Below are 14,531 nucleotides of genomic sequence, written 5' to 3'. Positions count from 1 at the left end.
CCTGAGCTTTGTCAGAAATGTAAGTCCCAAGTAGACACCAGCTCCACGAGGTCTGCTCTACTTCCCCTGATGACAGTAATGATAAAGGAGGCAGGAGTTATGGTCCCACCGCAGAATCCACTATTGTGAGCTTCTTCTAGCCCTCTCCTCTCGGCAAGTTCGTGCAGGAAACTCTTGCCCTCTGCAAAATAACCTTTTTGTCTCAAATCCTCCCTTCTCTTAAGGGTGGAAAACAGCAGCTGGTTTAGTACGGTTCCTGGGTGGCGATCCCAGCAGGAAAAAAGCCAAGCTAATAATTGCCATCAACTCTAAATCATTACTGTCCTTTACTGCATGTAAGTTACGCACGCAGCCATCTCCGACACGATTCCTACACTCAAAATTGAAAACATTCACAGCCTGCGAGGTTTCCAGACCTTCATCGTGCCTGTAAGATTCTGGATGCTCTGCCAAGAGATTACCCGTTTCAAGCGTTTAGTGCTTTGAGACTAATGTTTTCGGCTGCGCATAGTAGCTTCAAAACAGCTGAGGACAAACCACATAGTTTTCACAGTTGGGTTTTCAGTGAGGAGCACACTGTTTATTCTCCACTGCAGGTGGGTGTGAAAGAGATTTACAGCTTTACAGGTACAGAAGAGACAGGTATTTTGGAGGAAGGAAAAAAAATAAAGCTTTCTGGAATTCCATATTCCAAACAAAGCATTTTAGACTGTTTTTCTAACTCTCAAAATAGGGCTCTTTTCCTCTTTCCAAGCAGAGGAATAACATTGAAAAGATCCTTTTCAAGTGTTTCATTGTGTAAATCAGTCCAGACATGAAATGGAAGAGGCAGCATAAAACCCACATTCAGAAGCCATACCGTACACCCTTATCTATACAACAGCAGACAGCAACACGCAATAATATTGTCTATTCCAGGAAAATCTCTCTCTGATTTTCAAACTGATGCAGAATGCCAACATCCTTTGTAAGTGGGACTGGCGCTAAGAACCCAGCAAAGCACCCGAAGCAGGTCCTCTCATGCTGAATGAAAGGCCACAGGACGTGGAAATTGGAAAGGGGACAACCTCTCCCCACAAAAACGAAACAAAACCCCCCCCGTGTGCGTACATTAAAAATAATATGATCAAAATGAGGGACTCGTACAGGGCCAGAGAACTAAGAATGACACACAAGGCTGTCATCCATACAAACTGAAAGTGTATTTTACCATAAGCCAACAGTCCAAGAAGAGCACCCTTACCTGACTCTTACCATGCTCTGAAAAGACGTTCCCCCAAAACACGCACACTGATTATTCAGCGGGGCAGAGCCAGAACTGAGACCACCAGTTTTGTTTCAAATAGGCCACGGATGCTGTTTTATCGCAATGCTCTCTAGAAGGCGGCTCAGACTAAGTGCCCGATGGCAAAGTACAACACTGATATTCAGAAGCAAAGCCCCTGCTTCAGAGAAATTGGGAACCCTAACCCATCTTCCCATGAACAGGTCAGCTTGCAGCCTTACCGGATGGTAAATTCCAGCAGCTCCTGTATGCCCTGCGGGTCAAGGTGCTGAAGGTTGTAAACTCTCTCCAGGCTCTGATGCAAGAACTGCTGGGAAGGATCTTCATGTGGTGTAATACTGGGAGAGACAGGGGAGGACACCAGCTTTCTACCTGGCAACTACGCAAGAAGAAACACATGGATACACAAGAGTCTTAACGCAAGTAACAGCACTGCAAAATGCTGCCGCGTTATTTAACAACTACCGACTGAGAGCTCGGATTTCTTTCTCAAATTCAACATTTATATCAAGGATTTCAAGGCTACATCTTTTATCTTTGCTAGTTAATCCTCTCCATTTTATAATCCACTTGCAGCTAGAGATCTTCAGGTTAAACTTCAACATCCCTTTGAGGGAAACATCTTCCTCATCTACTAACTACGACACTGTGAAGTCAAGGGGAGTCCAAGACCACACAAACCGCAATTCATTTTATGAGCTGGAATAAGACTTACGACCAACCTGTACTTCCATGCAGGAAAAACATGCTTCAAAGCAGCAGGGAACACATCTCACCCGTGAGTAAACCATTTAGGTAGGACGCAAGTCAAACGTTGAAAGATCTACAGAGGCTAAGCTCCCCTTCCCCACGCAGTCAGAGCTACAGAAAGCTCCCAGGACCCCTGCCCTCCCGGTATTCTTTCCTAACCAGCAAACCACGTGCTATTCTCACTCGAGAGCAATAACATTGTTATTCTCCCCAAAATACTACCAAAACCATATTGTAACAATTTAACATTTGGCTCTCCTTACTTAATGTACATTTCAATATTCGTTTGCTTGGTGCTTAGAAGAAAAAACTTTTAGAATCAGTGTTACATGCAGACAGACATGGAAGAGACCAACAATATTCGTAACAGAGTGGTGAAGTGCAAACCAAAGCGGTTCAACTTACTCTTAACGGAGGAACCAGATGAGAGAGACTGTCCCGAAGATAGGCGTAATGTCTGAATGTATGATCAGAGAACAGGGCAGGCATTGTTGGGCAACTTTTAGCAGCATTAAAAATCAGAACCAGAACAGCAATGTCTATTGAAATGAATTGTTAAAGAAAAATAAACGACAGCAAGAAGAGCTCCTTGGGGATGGCAAGTTAAAACAACAACTCAACAACCCTTTCTTTGCTGGAGATCGTTTAGGAAGTTCTTTACAGTTGAAGAATGCTGAGCAGAACCCAGAGAAGCAGCTGTCTGAGCAGATGAAAACAAAGTACAAAGCGCAAACATTACAGGATGGGCCGTACTGGAAGAAGGACGTTACTGCCAGCGTGGGATGGGTCAGAGGCGACACAAAGGATAGGAGCCAGGGATTATAAATGCAGAACATGCTCATTTAGGTGGAGTTTCACTCTTCCTCAAAGCTTACACTGTGCTTACCAGTTTGGTACCCAAACACCACCTAAAATTAAACATTTACCTCTGAGTCTTTGAAAATTGCTGCATTTCCTATGACGCCCTGAAAAACCTCCCTCTTACACAGACTTAAAACAAACCAAAGAATCAAACACGGGAAAATGATTCTAGAATAGAAAAAAAACATTTTTTCTGTCCATTTGTGGTGGATGCCCCATCCCTGGAAACATTCAAGATCAGGCTGGAGGGGGCTCTGAGCAACCTGATCTAGTTGAAGATGTCCCTGCCCACGGCAGGGGGGTTGGACTAGATGAGCTTTAGAGGTCCCTTCCAACCCAAACCACTTCATGATTCTATGATTTTCACAGTCTGAGAGCCCAAGAAATACAGAGGGCAACCAAAGGCTTTAATCAGTTAGCCCAAAGGCTGGGGCACTCACCTGCAACAAGGATGACCCCAAACGTAAGATCTCTAACAGGAGAACGTGAAAGGGTCCCAGCGCAAAGCTTATGATCGTCTGGGCACCCGCCTGCACGGGAAGAAGTAGGTTCAGCCGCAGAAGGGACTGAATCCATGTCTCTCACCTCCTGAAAAATCTTCTGCATCCATGGGCTGCCAAGCGTAAAGGTTTCCACTTGACAAACCAGGTTCTCCTCTTTACCCAAAATCCTTTCCAAATTTTCAGCTGAAGCTATTCAGCTAACCTGATTCAAATTTGCCAAGTGCTTTGAATCAAACAAAACTGTGGTTTTAATTAACAGTTTACACTGGAAACATACCATTCAGGTCCACCTTGTAGTTTCTGGCCCCCAGGCCTGGCTTCACATAATATATCTCCATAAAATTTGGTGGCAAGTTACCTCCGGAACATTCTCTAAAATAATATTCTTTGGTTCAGGGCAGGAAGGTGCACTGAGCTAAGTAACAGCTTTCTCCTCGCACCAATGCTCCTTCAATTCTCAACTCATAGGACAAATTTACTCAAATTATTATTCAACTACCTGATTATGGATTAATCTTTCTCTCCACCCGATTCTAGCCCTTTTCAATTCTCACAAGGTATTTATTTAGTCTGTATAGAAATTCTAGCTGATGGCCTGTGACTGGTGAGAAATAAGGAGTAGCTTCACAGAGGAAGAGAGTTGTTCCAGCCTAACATGTCTCAGCATGCATCACAAATAACATTACGTTCTGCAATCGCACAGAAGGGAAGCAAGGAGAATGAACAATGGAAAAATGGTATTTTGTATTTCCAAGGCATCTCCTATTGTTAAGGATAATGTTATTACAATAATAGTTTGTATTCTAAAGCACTAGAAGAGCTAACATTAATATAAGGATTTCTGATTTTGAATTATTTCAAAAAAGATGATACATTTATAGCGTTACGGGGATTCAGCCACTGCTGCACTAAGAGACAGTGCTGTTCTGTACACTGCACAAGAGTGAGGATAGGAGAAGTTTTACCTAAAGAGAAAACAGACAAGGAAAACCACGCTTCTTATTTAAGAGCTAAAGCATCTTCAAAATTAGCGCAAGCTAGACAAATGTTTTCACATCAAAGGACTCATCCACAACGCCTAAACCTTAACAAATTGCTTGATAAACAGATTATTCATCACAGCATAAAAAAAGGCCAATTATACCATGTCGGTATTTATGAAGATGGTTCCAGATAACAGTTATTCCATCACTTGCTGAGTAATAAAACTAAGCGGCAAAGGGATTCAGAAATAGCTACAGGATTGTCTGCTACAGTTTGAAATGGTTTAACAAATGTGAGCATCAGGAAAATATGAATAAAATCTATTACAGTCAAAATGATCAGCTGGCTTCATTAAAAAGATACAGGCTGGCTCATCCATGTCTGGTTCTGGAGTGTCAAAGAATGGATGTGTGCTCAGCAGCTCTGGGACTAACGGAAGCACCAAAGTGGGATGCCTGCTTCCCAAGAACTTCAAGCATCTGAAAATATACAGATTGAAATATTTCTTAGTAAAAATGTACATTGCAAAACACAACATTTGAAAGCATTATCGCTTTATGTTGCAGCGGCACTTTGACTACTGCCCAAGCCTACTGTCCCTTCACGGCTGAGTATCTGCATCGGTATTTGATAGGATCCAAGAAAACTGAGAGGACAGCTTGAAAAAGCAAGCAGTAATAAAACTGTCCAAGAAATACTTAACACCTGGAGCTATACAACCCCAGAAAAGCTTTCATACTAAATGCTAACAAATGAGTGTATTTTTTCCTTCAGAAATAAAGGAGTGAGGAGGTAACAACCCAACGAAATAACAAAACCCAAAAACCCCAAACCCCAAAAACAATGTAAGAGTACACTGGAAGACAAGGAAGACTAAAATAAGTGTTTCCAACAAGAAATTCCCAAGAATTCCATCTCAAACCATGTGTGCTGGAGCACCACTTCCTTTATTGCTTCCATTAAACAACCAAAAAAACCCCACACAAATGTTCATTATTTTTGTTCAGACAGAAAAAGTCCCTCCAACAGCACAATGCCACGTAGCCAATCCACTTGTCACAACTGATATAATCAACCGCTGGTAAATATTTAACGCAGCGTCAAGTAAGCACAAAACATGAGTTGCATAGAAGAGACGAGGTTTTAAACTGAAGGTTGAATTCATCTTTTCTGGGAATGTTTTGAGTGCTCTTAATAGAGGGCTGTTTCCAGGAGTGGCCATCAGTTCTGGATTCCCAGTACAAGTACAGACAAGCAAGAACACAGAGTTTCTACACCAGTCATGAATACGTACAATGCTTAGTATAGCCACTGTTCCAAATATAAATAGAACAACAGGGCTGTACACCTGCAATACCTGTTACCTCCTTAGCTAGCTCAATATTTGCCTAACACCTCAATTACTAAAAAGAATAGGAAAATAAATAGACACACAAGGACACTGAACACACTCACTTCCATATGGATTCTCTGTCTGTGGGATACTTAGTTAGGTTTTTCAGCAGTTCCACCAGCGCAAGATGGATGCCTTCTTTAGTTGAGACATTGGTGCAACACAACAGTTCATGAAGCGCTTCCCGAATGTCCCTTGAAGAATCCTAAAAAAAACCAACCCAGACACCTTTGAGTGCCAAGAGAGAAGACGTGCCTGCATATACAGTTCCTGTTCCTCGCCTGAATTAGTACTAGAGGCATCTGAAAAACAGCGCACGTTTCTAGTTATCGTAGCTAAGCACAGATTAAGCGACAGACCAGGCAACCGCTGCAGGGTCTCCTGCTGATCTCACCCACCCACGTGCTTCATTTACCGGAATGAATGGGAACTGCTTCACCGCTGACCTTCTCAAGCAGAGCAAAAAAATCACTATTTGGTTTGGGTTGGGTGATGTTGTACCCTTAGGCATAGGCAATAACAGAAAAGGAAGGCCCTGGGTAACTCAGCAAAACAATCACCAAAGATTGTTTTATCGTCTTCGGAGAAGCCTTTTATCATCCAAGAGCTGAAGCTCAATTCCACAAGCCTTTAACCCAGTCACCAGCCTCCAGGGGGTTTGCATAAGCGTTGAGGACACAGCAATGGCTGGAAAGACTGGATTAACAGTGATCATCTATAGGATAAAGGAACTTGACCTAACTACAGGTTTATAGATGGACAACAAAAAAAAAAACCCACCCACACTTAGAAGTTTGGTCAGGAACTTCGTTATGATCGTATGGGATCCCTAATGTACCACTTCTAAAGTCACACTGCACCCATTTTATTTTTTAGGCCAGGGTGACGTTGTACAAAGGAGCTCCTGCAATCTCCGAGCAGTATTTTTAGAAGTGCTGTGGCTGAACTCCAGCTTAATTAATTACATTCCTTCTGCCAAAAACCACCTTGCTGTTCCATATCAATGCCTTATACTTCCTTGCTATCAGCATTTGTGTGGCACTGCTGGACAGAATGTGAAAATTTGACAGGATACAAGAACTGGATGTGTTTCAAGGGTGGATTTTTTTTTTTTAATTATAATTTGCTAAGTATCAGCAGCTCATTCATCACTGTCTTACACAAAAGAAGAAAGAGCAGTGCTCGTGCAAAGGCTCTTAAACGACGGCCAACACACAGAAATGATCAAAGGAGAAAAGCACAGCAGGGCTGCTCAGCCGTTCCTTATTTTGGTGGTGGAAGGCAGAGCACGACCAAAAGAGAAGACGTACTCTAAGGACTGGAATGAAGTGACCATGGAGGTAAGGTACTCCAGGTGAGTTGCACGGACCGCTGGAAGGGCAGTACGGAGACAAGCGAGGCAGAAGACTATGAAGGGACAGAGAGGAGCACAACTCAACAGAAACTGAGATCAAGGACAAGAGGGAAAGCAGAATCCAAAGCCTGGTCAGAAAAGCAAGGAATAGCTGGTAGAGTTATTCAGATAAAGTCAAAGCGATGGGCTGAAAACAGAAGTTACCCCGTCCCCAGCTGTTCCATATTTACACTCTCGGAACAAATTGAGGCACCGAAGTTAATGCTATTTTTCCAAATCCTTTATTTTGGTACTGGAAGATAGATTTTACAGCAAGCAAGCAAGCACCTTTCGGAATCAGACAAACTCATTAAAATGTTAATCATTCTCACACTTCCGCTATCCTAATACCTTATAATAATTATGATAATATAAACCATAATACATGTATGATTTATCATACATGATAAGTCAGCACAGAAGTGTAAGACAGAACCCCAGTCTGACTAGGATGTTTTTATACCTTGACGCACAAGTCCCCAGCTTGAACAAACGTAAATCAACCACATAAAAATTTGAGGCGCCTAAAACTCATTGCTGCATTTGCAAATTCAGATCATATTCCACAGCATTTGTTAGACTAATAAAATAGGTTAGTTAGTTTGCTTCTTCCTGGGGCACAACTGAAAGAAGCCACTGTTGCCCTGGGTCAAGCAAACAGCAGGTGAAAAGACAGAAATAGCAGATTTGCAGCACCGCTCGAGGCTGGGAGACTACCCAAAAGAAGCAGAAACTTGCCTAGCGCATGCAGCAGAATCAAAAAACCATGCCTCAGGGGCCATAGCTCAGCAAATAAATCAGGTCTGAGGGGAAGCAGTCTGGGACACAGCACTGTTCGTACAGGCGAAACCTCTTCTCCTTCCTGGATCAAAGCCATCAACCAGGAACAGCAGCTGACTCATGCTGTCCCCTGGATCCTGGCTGAGAGCGGACTGGTTGGGAAAGGCCAAATCTATACCGCAGAGCGCGCTAACAAACCCTCTGAACAGTCAGAAGAGAGATCTCCGGCCCGTGCCCTGTCTCTGCTTGGTGAGCAAAGGTGTAGCGAAAGCAGCTGAAGAAAGGAAACAAAGAAGATGAAGTTGTGTTCAACATGAAGTGGTGCAGAGTGCTGGACCACAAAACAAGACAGAAGGAAACACACGTGAGGCAACAGCCCAGTGATCAAGGGAAGAGTTTTTATCTGAAATTCATCTATTTCAAAAGCATTCTGTTGTCCTGGAGATGACAAGCTACTAGACCTTAGGAGCTTTTGGGCATGTTCAAAGGAGAGGAAAAAACCAACAACAAAAAAGGTGGAAAGTTTCAGCTCAGAGGAAGGGGCTGATTAGCTTTATATAATTGTAACACCTGAAAGAAAGCAGGAACGCAATTTTTTCCCTCCTCAGGAATTTCTTACCTCCAAGACAGCTAACACAGTATCCAGCTGGTCTTCCCGCAGTGTGATGTTGTTGGAAATTTTTCTCATTGTGTGTATTGACTGCAATCTCACCTCCTCAATTTCATCATTAAACATGTCAACCAAAAAATCCAGGCACTTCTCCGCAAAAGAAGGCGAGGACTGAGCCAACATACAGAGGGCTTCAACCGCAGCGATCCGAACCTCTGTTAAAAGACAGGGAGGGAATTAATTGTTAGTGCTGTTTGAAAGGACACACCACCCAACAGCCAGGCCTCATATTGTTCAAGGACTGGGCTAAGGGCAGGAGATGCTAAGGAAACCCTGAGGATGATGGAGACTAAGCAAGGACCGTTAGGGACCTTTTCACAGGCAAGTCTTCAAATCAAAAGCCTCACCTCTAACACAGCACGCGCTGCTGTCATAAGCATCCGCAGAGGGACTTGCAGGTGAAAAACCGGCCTCCTATCCAGCAATAAATACTACGTATTTCACAGCGCGTTTTGCAAGTGTAGCTATAAGGCTGGTATCTTAAGCAAACTGATTTAGGTAATTAAACTCTGCTTCTTTTATTCTTCCTGACATTTTAATTGCTCAGAGTATTCACTGCGTTTTAAACTTGCTATGTAGCACTTTATGAATTGCTGAAAAGCCCTAGAGTATCCGCATTTCGGCAGTAAACAGAATGAAATTCCTCTGCTTCGTGACTTTGGATTCCTCAAAAGAAAGGAAAAAGGTGCCACCTAATTATGAAAATTACTCAGAATTTAAGCAAAAAAGCATCAAAAGGTGTCCAGAGTGTATTCATGCTGTAAAACTTAGCAGGAATTTGAAGAATGCCCAAATATAACAAGCTCAAGTGGAGATGAGATTCTCTTCCCTGCAACCATCCTCGCCAGCTTCCGTAACGTTTATGTGCCGGGATCATAAAAATAATAATTAATCTGACGTCTTGCAAACATTATTGTTTTAAACATACTTTTATTTTTCATTCAAATTAGCTCATCTTGAAAACATTTACTTAAACTTGTGTGTAGCTTGTAGGCCTATTGTTCTTAAAGAACATACTCGATTCCTGATGATTCTGATTAAGTAGAAAAATGCAAACACAGCAAGGCCCCTGCTTATTCAGTAACGAAGCTTTTGTCACAACTACGAGCCTCCGCGGTCATTAAGACCAAGGTATTAGAGAAGAAAAACATTTTGCCAATATTGCTTTCCTAAGCTGACACACTAATTTAGCTTTAAGTTACAACATGGGATTCAAGAAATGAAGCAGCGCTGTGAGTAAGGAAGAAGAGAGCTCAGCAGTATTTAAAAACGCTGCAGCGGGAGGAGAGAGATCTACGTTATTTAAAGATCTGTGTATATTCCACGCCTGTCCATTTTATCGACATTCCCCAATAGCACCATACTGCCACAAGACCTACGGCACAAGAAACTGGAGAACGTGTTTCACAGGTCAATGGACTGAGCCAGTGAAAAACCTTTTTACTGCTAGTCAGAAAAAAAGGAAGTTGCATTTTCAAGCTTCAGGGAGAGTTTAGCTATTAGGAAAACATGCTTTTATTTGCAGGAGTCATGGAACAATAAACTTTTACAACACAATCTACAGCAATATTTTTGTTATGTACTTTCTAATTTAGCCTTGTCCTTCCAGTAACATTAAAAGCAAATTCATGAATAACATTCAGAGCTCGGCATTTTCACGGTTCTATGCAAATACCAGCCGTTCTCAATAGCCTTAAGAAATATAAAACTTCACTTTACCCGCGGGAAAGTTGGGCTGCAAAGGGTAGCACACAGACTTTCCTGAGGCCATCAGCATGCTCAATGCTACAGCCAAACTGAGGAGCTCAGGAACGCCTGTGTTCCAGTTTGACACTCATAATTCACCCCGCTTAGAAGAACGGATCAGATCTAATCTGCCGGAAAGAGACTACGGCCTCCAAATCCATCAGAGCAAGACCCTCAAGAGATCAAAACAATAGCACTGTGGAACAGGTAAATGGGATCTTAGAACACGGGTGTTGCCATTAAAGAAAAAGAATTATCAATAACATTGCTAAAGATGTAAGCAAGACCTCGTCTGAAATTTAAGTGCCTGAAAACATACAGATCTAGCCACCAGTTTTCAAGAATAACGCATTCTAGCTGGCCAAGAAGAAAGCTTTTACAGCAGCAGAGCCTAAAAGGAGCCCAGCCTGTTTAGCCCCTTGCAAAATGAAAGTTGTCTATTAATTCATCAGGGAAGCCAGTCGCCGAGAGAAGCAGCAACTATTTAATCTGAAACCTACCACTGGCTAAGAACAAATGGGTATCAATTGGCCACGGAAAAAATTGGGTTGGAAATTAAATTAAAGCTTCTGTTTGTTGGAGCCGGTGGACTCTGACATATTTTGAAAAATACATGGGTTTGTCTCCAGTACTTCTAACCTTTGTTAGGGTGGAAGCTGCCATGTTTACAAAATGAATGATTACTGGGCTCCATGGACACAGGTTCCTTGTAGTGCCATGTTTTAAACAAGTTCTATAAAATTTGATTTTCCTTCCTGCAGAGAAAACACCAATTTCAAACAGCAGCAACTAATGTTGCCAATTTAGAGCCACATGCCAATTTAAGTCAATAATAAACAAAAAATAATCCTAGTGGGTTTCTGGATAACATAAGCAACCACTTCTTACCAGATATAAACAGTAAAGTTTTAGTAAAACAGGAAGCTATTTGGTTTTGGCTGCTCAACGGAACATTTCTACCCAAAATTCTGTGCAACACTGTAGCATCTTTGAAACAAATGCCATACCAGAGATCACAACGGAATAAAACCCCACCACTCTGAAGTCCGCGATTCATTAAAAAAAAAACAAACACAATAGCCAAGTGATCTATTTTGAGCACACACCCCCCCAAAAAAAAAAAACCCAAAGCTTATTAGCCAGCACACATCTCCTCTTTTAGCCATCCCATTATAAGTTAACACTTACCATACATCTCATCTTCCAGGCCATGAACAAAAGCCCCACAAGCTCCCGATTCAATCAAGTTTACAGCACCTGTATCAATTTCTTCTTTGGGAGCATCATCTCCCCACTTTCTGCCACTTGAAAACTCCCCAGAGCTGTAGAGTTCTTTGGCTCGTTCATGCGCAGTGCGCTTCCTCTGTCCAAACAAGGTTTTCAGTTACAACCATGGCAAACTTCAAAGACGACCGAACAAAACATTAAATGGCTTCACTGGATTTGAAAATAGATGTAGCTTGAGGCTTAGACATTGACAGAGACAGGCAAATGCTAAGAAAAGCAAATAATACCTTCTCTTCTATGAATATTTCTATTTGCCAGTAACTCTTTGTATTTTTGATGTTGGGAAAGGATAATGACTAATGCATTTTAATTAACGTATTCTTAGACATCCATTATAAGAACAGCCAAACTGGGTCAGAGCAAAGGCCCATCTAGTTAAGTACCCAATAACTGATCTGCAAAACCAGATGCTATCACTTTGCAGTTCAACTCGTTAAACTGCAGTTAAATACTTCAATGACTATCGATACTATACAGCGTTCAGCAATGTGTAAAACGCGATATTCATTCGGCATGCTCACGAGCCCATCTCCTTTCCCCCCCTCACTGTGAAGAAAGCTGTGCAGCACCTTCTTTAATGGACTTTACAAAGCAGCCCACAAAAAACAGCAGCTCTAGCTTCACCATTCTTTTGTAGGCAGAAAAACTGAACGTAATACCTCGAGCGAGTTGCTTGAGGAAGGAATTTTACTGATAAGTTTTGCTCGTAGGGCTCAGGAGTCCCAGCCTCTAGCTACTCGTGTCTCTTGAAATGTCAATGTCTACTGGTCAGATCTTGAAGGAATTTTCCATAAGCTTGCTCCTAAAACTAGGATGCAATCCTTCCATACACAATAAAGCTTTTAGCCAAAAGGCTGTCAGAAGAACACAAACGTTTACCTCTCATCTGCCAAACCTGGATAGCCTAGAGCTGTTTATTACATGCTTGGCTAATGAAACCTAAAACTAGCAATTGCTTCATTTACTTTAATCTAAAAGAAAACCTGTCATCATCAATTAACTCTCAGCAGCCCCAAGGCAAGGACATGGCAGACAAACACACTCAACATTAACGTACCTGTTGTGCGATTTTAGTACCCTACGCACAGTAAAAACAAACCCAAACATTTACGTACCCGCAGATCTGACATGAGCTTCTTGTCAAGGGTCTGCTCTAAGAAGTGGGAGCTAACTTGTTGCATAGAACCCTAAAGGGGTGGGGGGGAAGAAAAATCAAAAGGAAGAAACAGAATTATTCTAAATTACGCCCTGTAATTTCCTGATTTATCCTAACACAGCATCCAATCTTCTTCACTCATTCTAATAGCTTTATACAGTGCTTGACACTACCGTATGTCAGAGTCTGAAGAAGTTTACTTAAGACGGTCAGACCGTCTTATTTTCCCACTGAGGTTAATACGGTCTTTCCCGAGTTCAGTTGGTTGACGTGTCCTGTGCTGGAGAAGTAGGGGGAGGGAATTACGACAAGTACTTGTTTTTTTCTGGATACCCAACCCTCTGCTCTCAAGGAAAGAATCACTGCAGAGTTCAGCTGAGAAACTTTTGGGTTTCCTCAATCTCTCTCATTTCTCTGTTCCCAGAATTTTGGTAGAAATTTACCTATACAGTTTTTAAACATCCTCCCATTTCTTTTCAAATATACATGAAAAGTAAAGTAACATAAGATGAACTATTTTCAGATAGAGAAAAAAAGAATGCAACTTACCAATAACTTAGCAGCTTGTACTCTAACAACCCAGGAACCATCGCTAACCATATGACAAATTTTTCCAAATGCATCATCAACCAAGCGAATTTCTTCATTAGAAGAAGGAATCGGGACGATGCTAACACAGAGAAACATAAATCAGCATGCTGATCTCATGCCATGCTGGACGGCATCAAGCAAGAAACAACTACGCTGAATTCCTACGGATGTGCAACAAATACCAAGAACCAAACCCTCATCCAGATCAGTGCATTCTTATCAGCTATCAGCAATTTGTACACATCAGTTTTCTAACAGCTACTCCTGAGACTTACTGGCACAGAACTCCTGGGATTAGGATGATTACTATGCCAGTACTTTGAGTCACTTTGCATACAGCTGTGACGGTGTGCTCCTCCGCCCAACCTGACCTTTATCTCCTGTAACCCTGCCTAAGTGAGAACTACCAGGGGCAGTCGTTAATGGATGCTGATGGTGATATTTCATCCATTAACGAAGTGGATTCGGGAGCCAGATAACAACAGAATAGCCCCTGGTTATTGTGAGAAATACGCCCCCCTAACCACAGTTATCAGTATGTAAATATGACTATGAGTCAATCATCTTACCCCTATAAATAGTGAGCAGCCCAAGAGCCCTTTGAGCTCTCCTGCACGGCAGCGGGCTGCACGGCGGGACCTCCCCTTGAGCAGGGATGCCTCTCAAGGTTACTCCTCGAGGTTGAGAGATTCCTTGCCGCGACAGATCCTCGATAAGTGACTAATAGCATGATAAACTTTGAAATCTTAGCTAAGTGATATAAAGGATTGATTGCGCATATATAATCCTTTAGACATAAACCATTGACCAATACTGGGACTAGGATTGGATCCAGCCGCATCTAAACTCCTCTCTGAGAAGTTTAGAAAGCAAGGGGGTCCTTTCTGAACCTCGTGACTCAACGGGAGGGTCTCCCCGACAGTAATGTCTGACCCTGTCCTCTATCCAGTAAATAATCAAGTGTACCTTGCCATCGAATCTTGTTCACTGTCACATTTACCATTGAACTTTGTTAATTCACGCTTTAACTCACTGTTTTCTATCAATAAAGTATTGTTGCTTCTCTCTTGCCTTACTCCATCCGCGACAACAGCGCATACCTTTCAGGGTAAAGTTGACTGAGGACCCAAAT

The 14,531-nt window shown here is 42.2% G+C and overlaps 1 protein-coding gene across 1 annotated transcript in view; it reads right to left on the bottom strand.

Annotated features, from left to right (window-relative positions):
• The window catches only part of INTS4 (integrator complex subunit 4), a 41,770-nt gene that overhangs the window by 16,910 nt on the left and 10,329 nt on the right, over positions 1-14,531 (bottom strand). The window contains exons 8-16 of the mRNA XM_009321949.1: positions 14,500-14,525; positions 13,358-13,478; positions 12,768-12,839; positions 11,554-11,728; positions 8,569-8,774; positions 5,839-5,981; positions 4,747-4,862; positions 2,441-2,574; positions 1,507-1,664 (exon numbers count right to left, since the gene is read on the bottom strand). Of these exons, the coding sequence (XP_009320224.1) occupies positions 1,507-1,664; positions 2,441-2,574; positions 4,747-4,862; positions 5,839-5,981; positions 8,569-8,774; positions 11,554-11,728; positions 12,768-12,839; positions 13,358-13,478; positions 14,500-14,525 (1,151 nt within the window). The remainder of the gene's footprint in view (positions 1-1,506; positions 1,665-2,440; positions 2,575-4,746; positions 4,863-5,838; positions 5,982-8,568; positions 8,775-11,553; positions 11,729-12,767; positions 12,840-13,357; positions 13,479-14,499; positions 14,526-14,531) is intronic.

The sequence above is a fragment of the Pygoscelis adeliae genome, unplaced genomic scaffold, assembly GCF_000699105.1.
Source record: "Pygoscelis adeliae isolate BGI_AS28 unplaced genomic scaffold, ASM69910v1 Scaffold263, whole genome shotgun sequence".
Lineage (NCBI taxonomy): Eukaryota > Metazoa > Chordata > Aves > Sphenisciformes > Spheniscidae > Pygoscelis > Pygoscelis adeliae.
The sequence above is the reverse complement of the archived record's forward strand: the minus strand, read 5'-3'. Positions and strand labels throughout refer to the sequence as shown.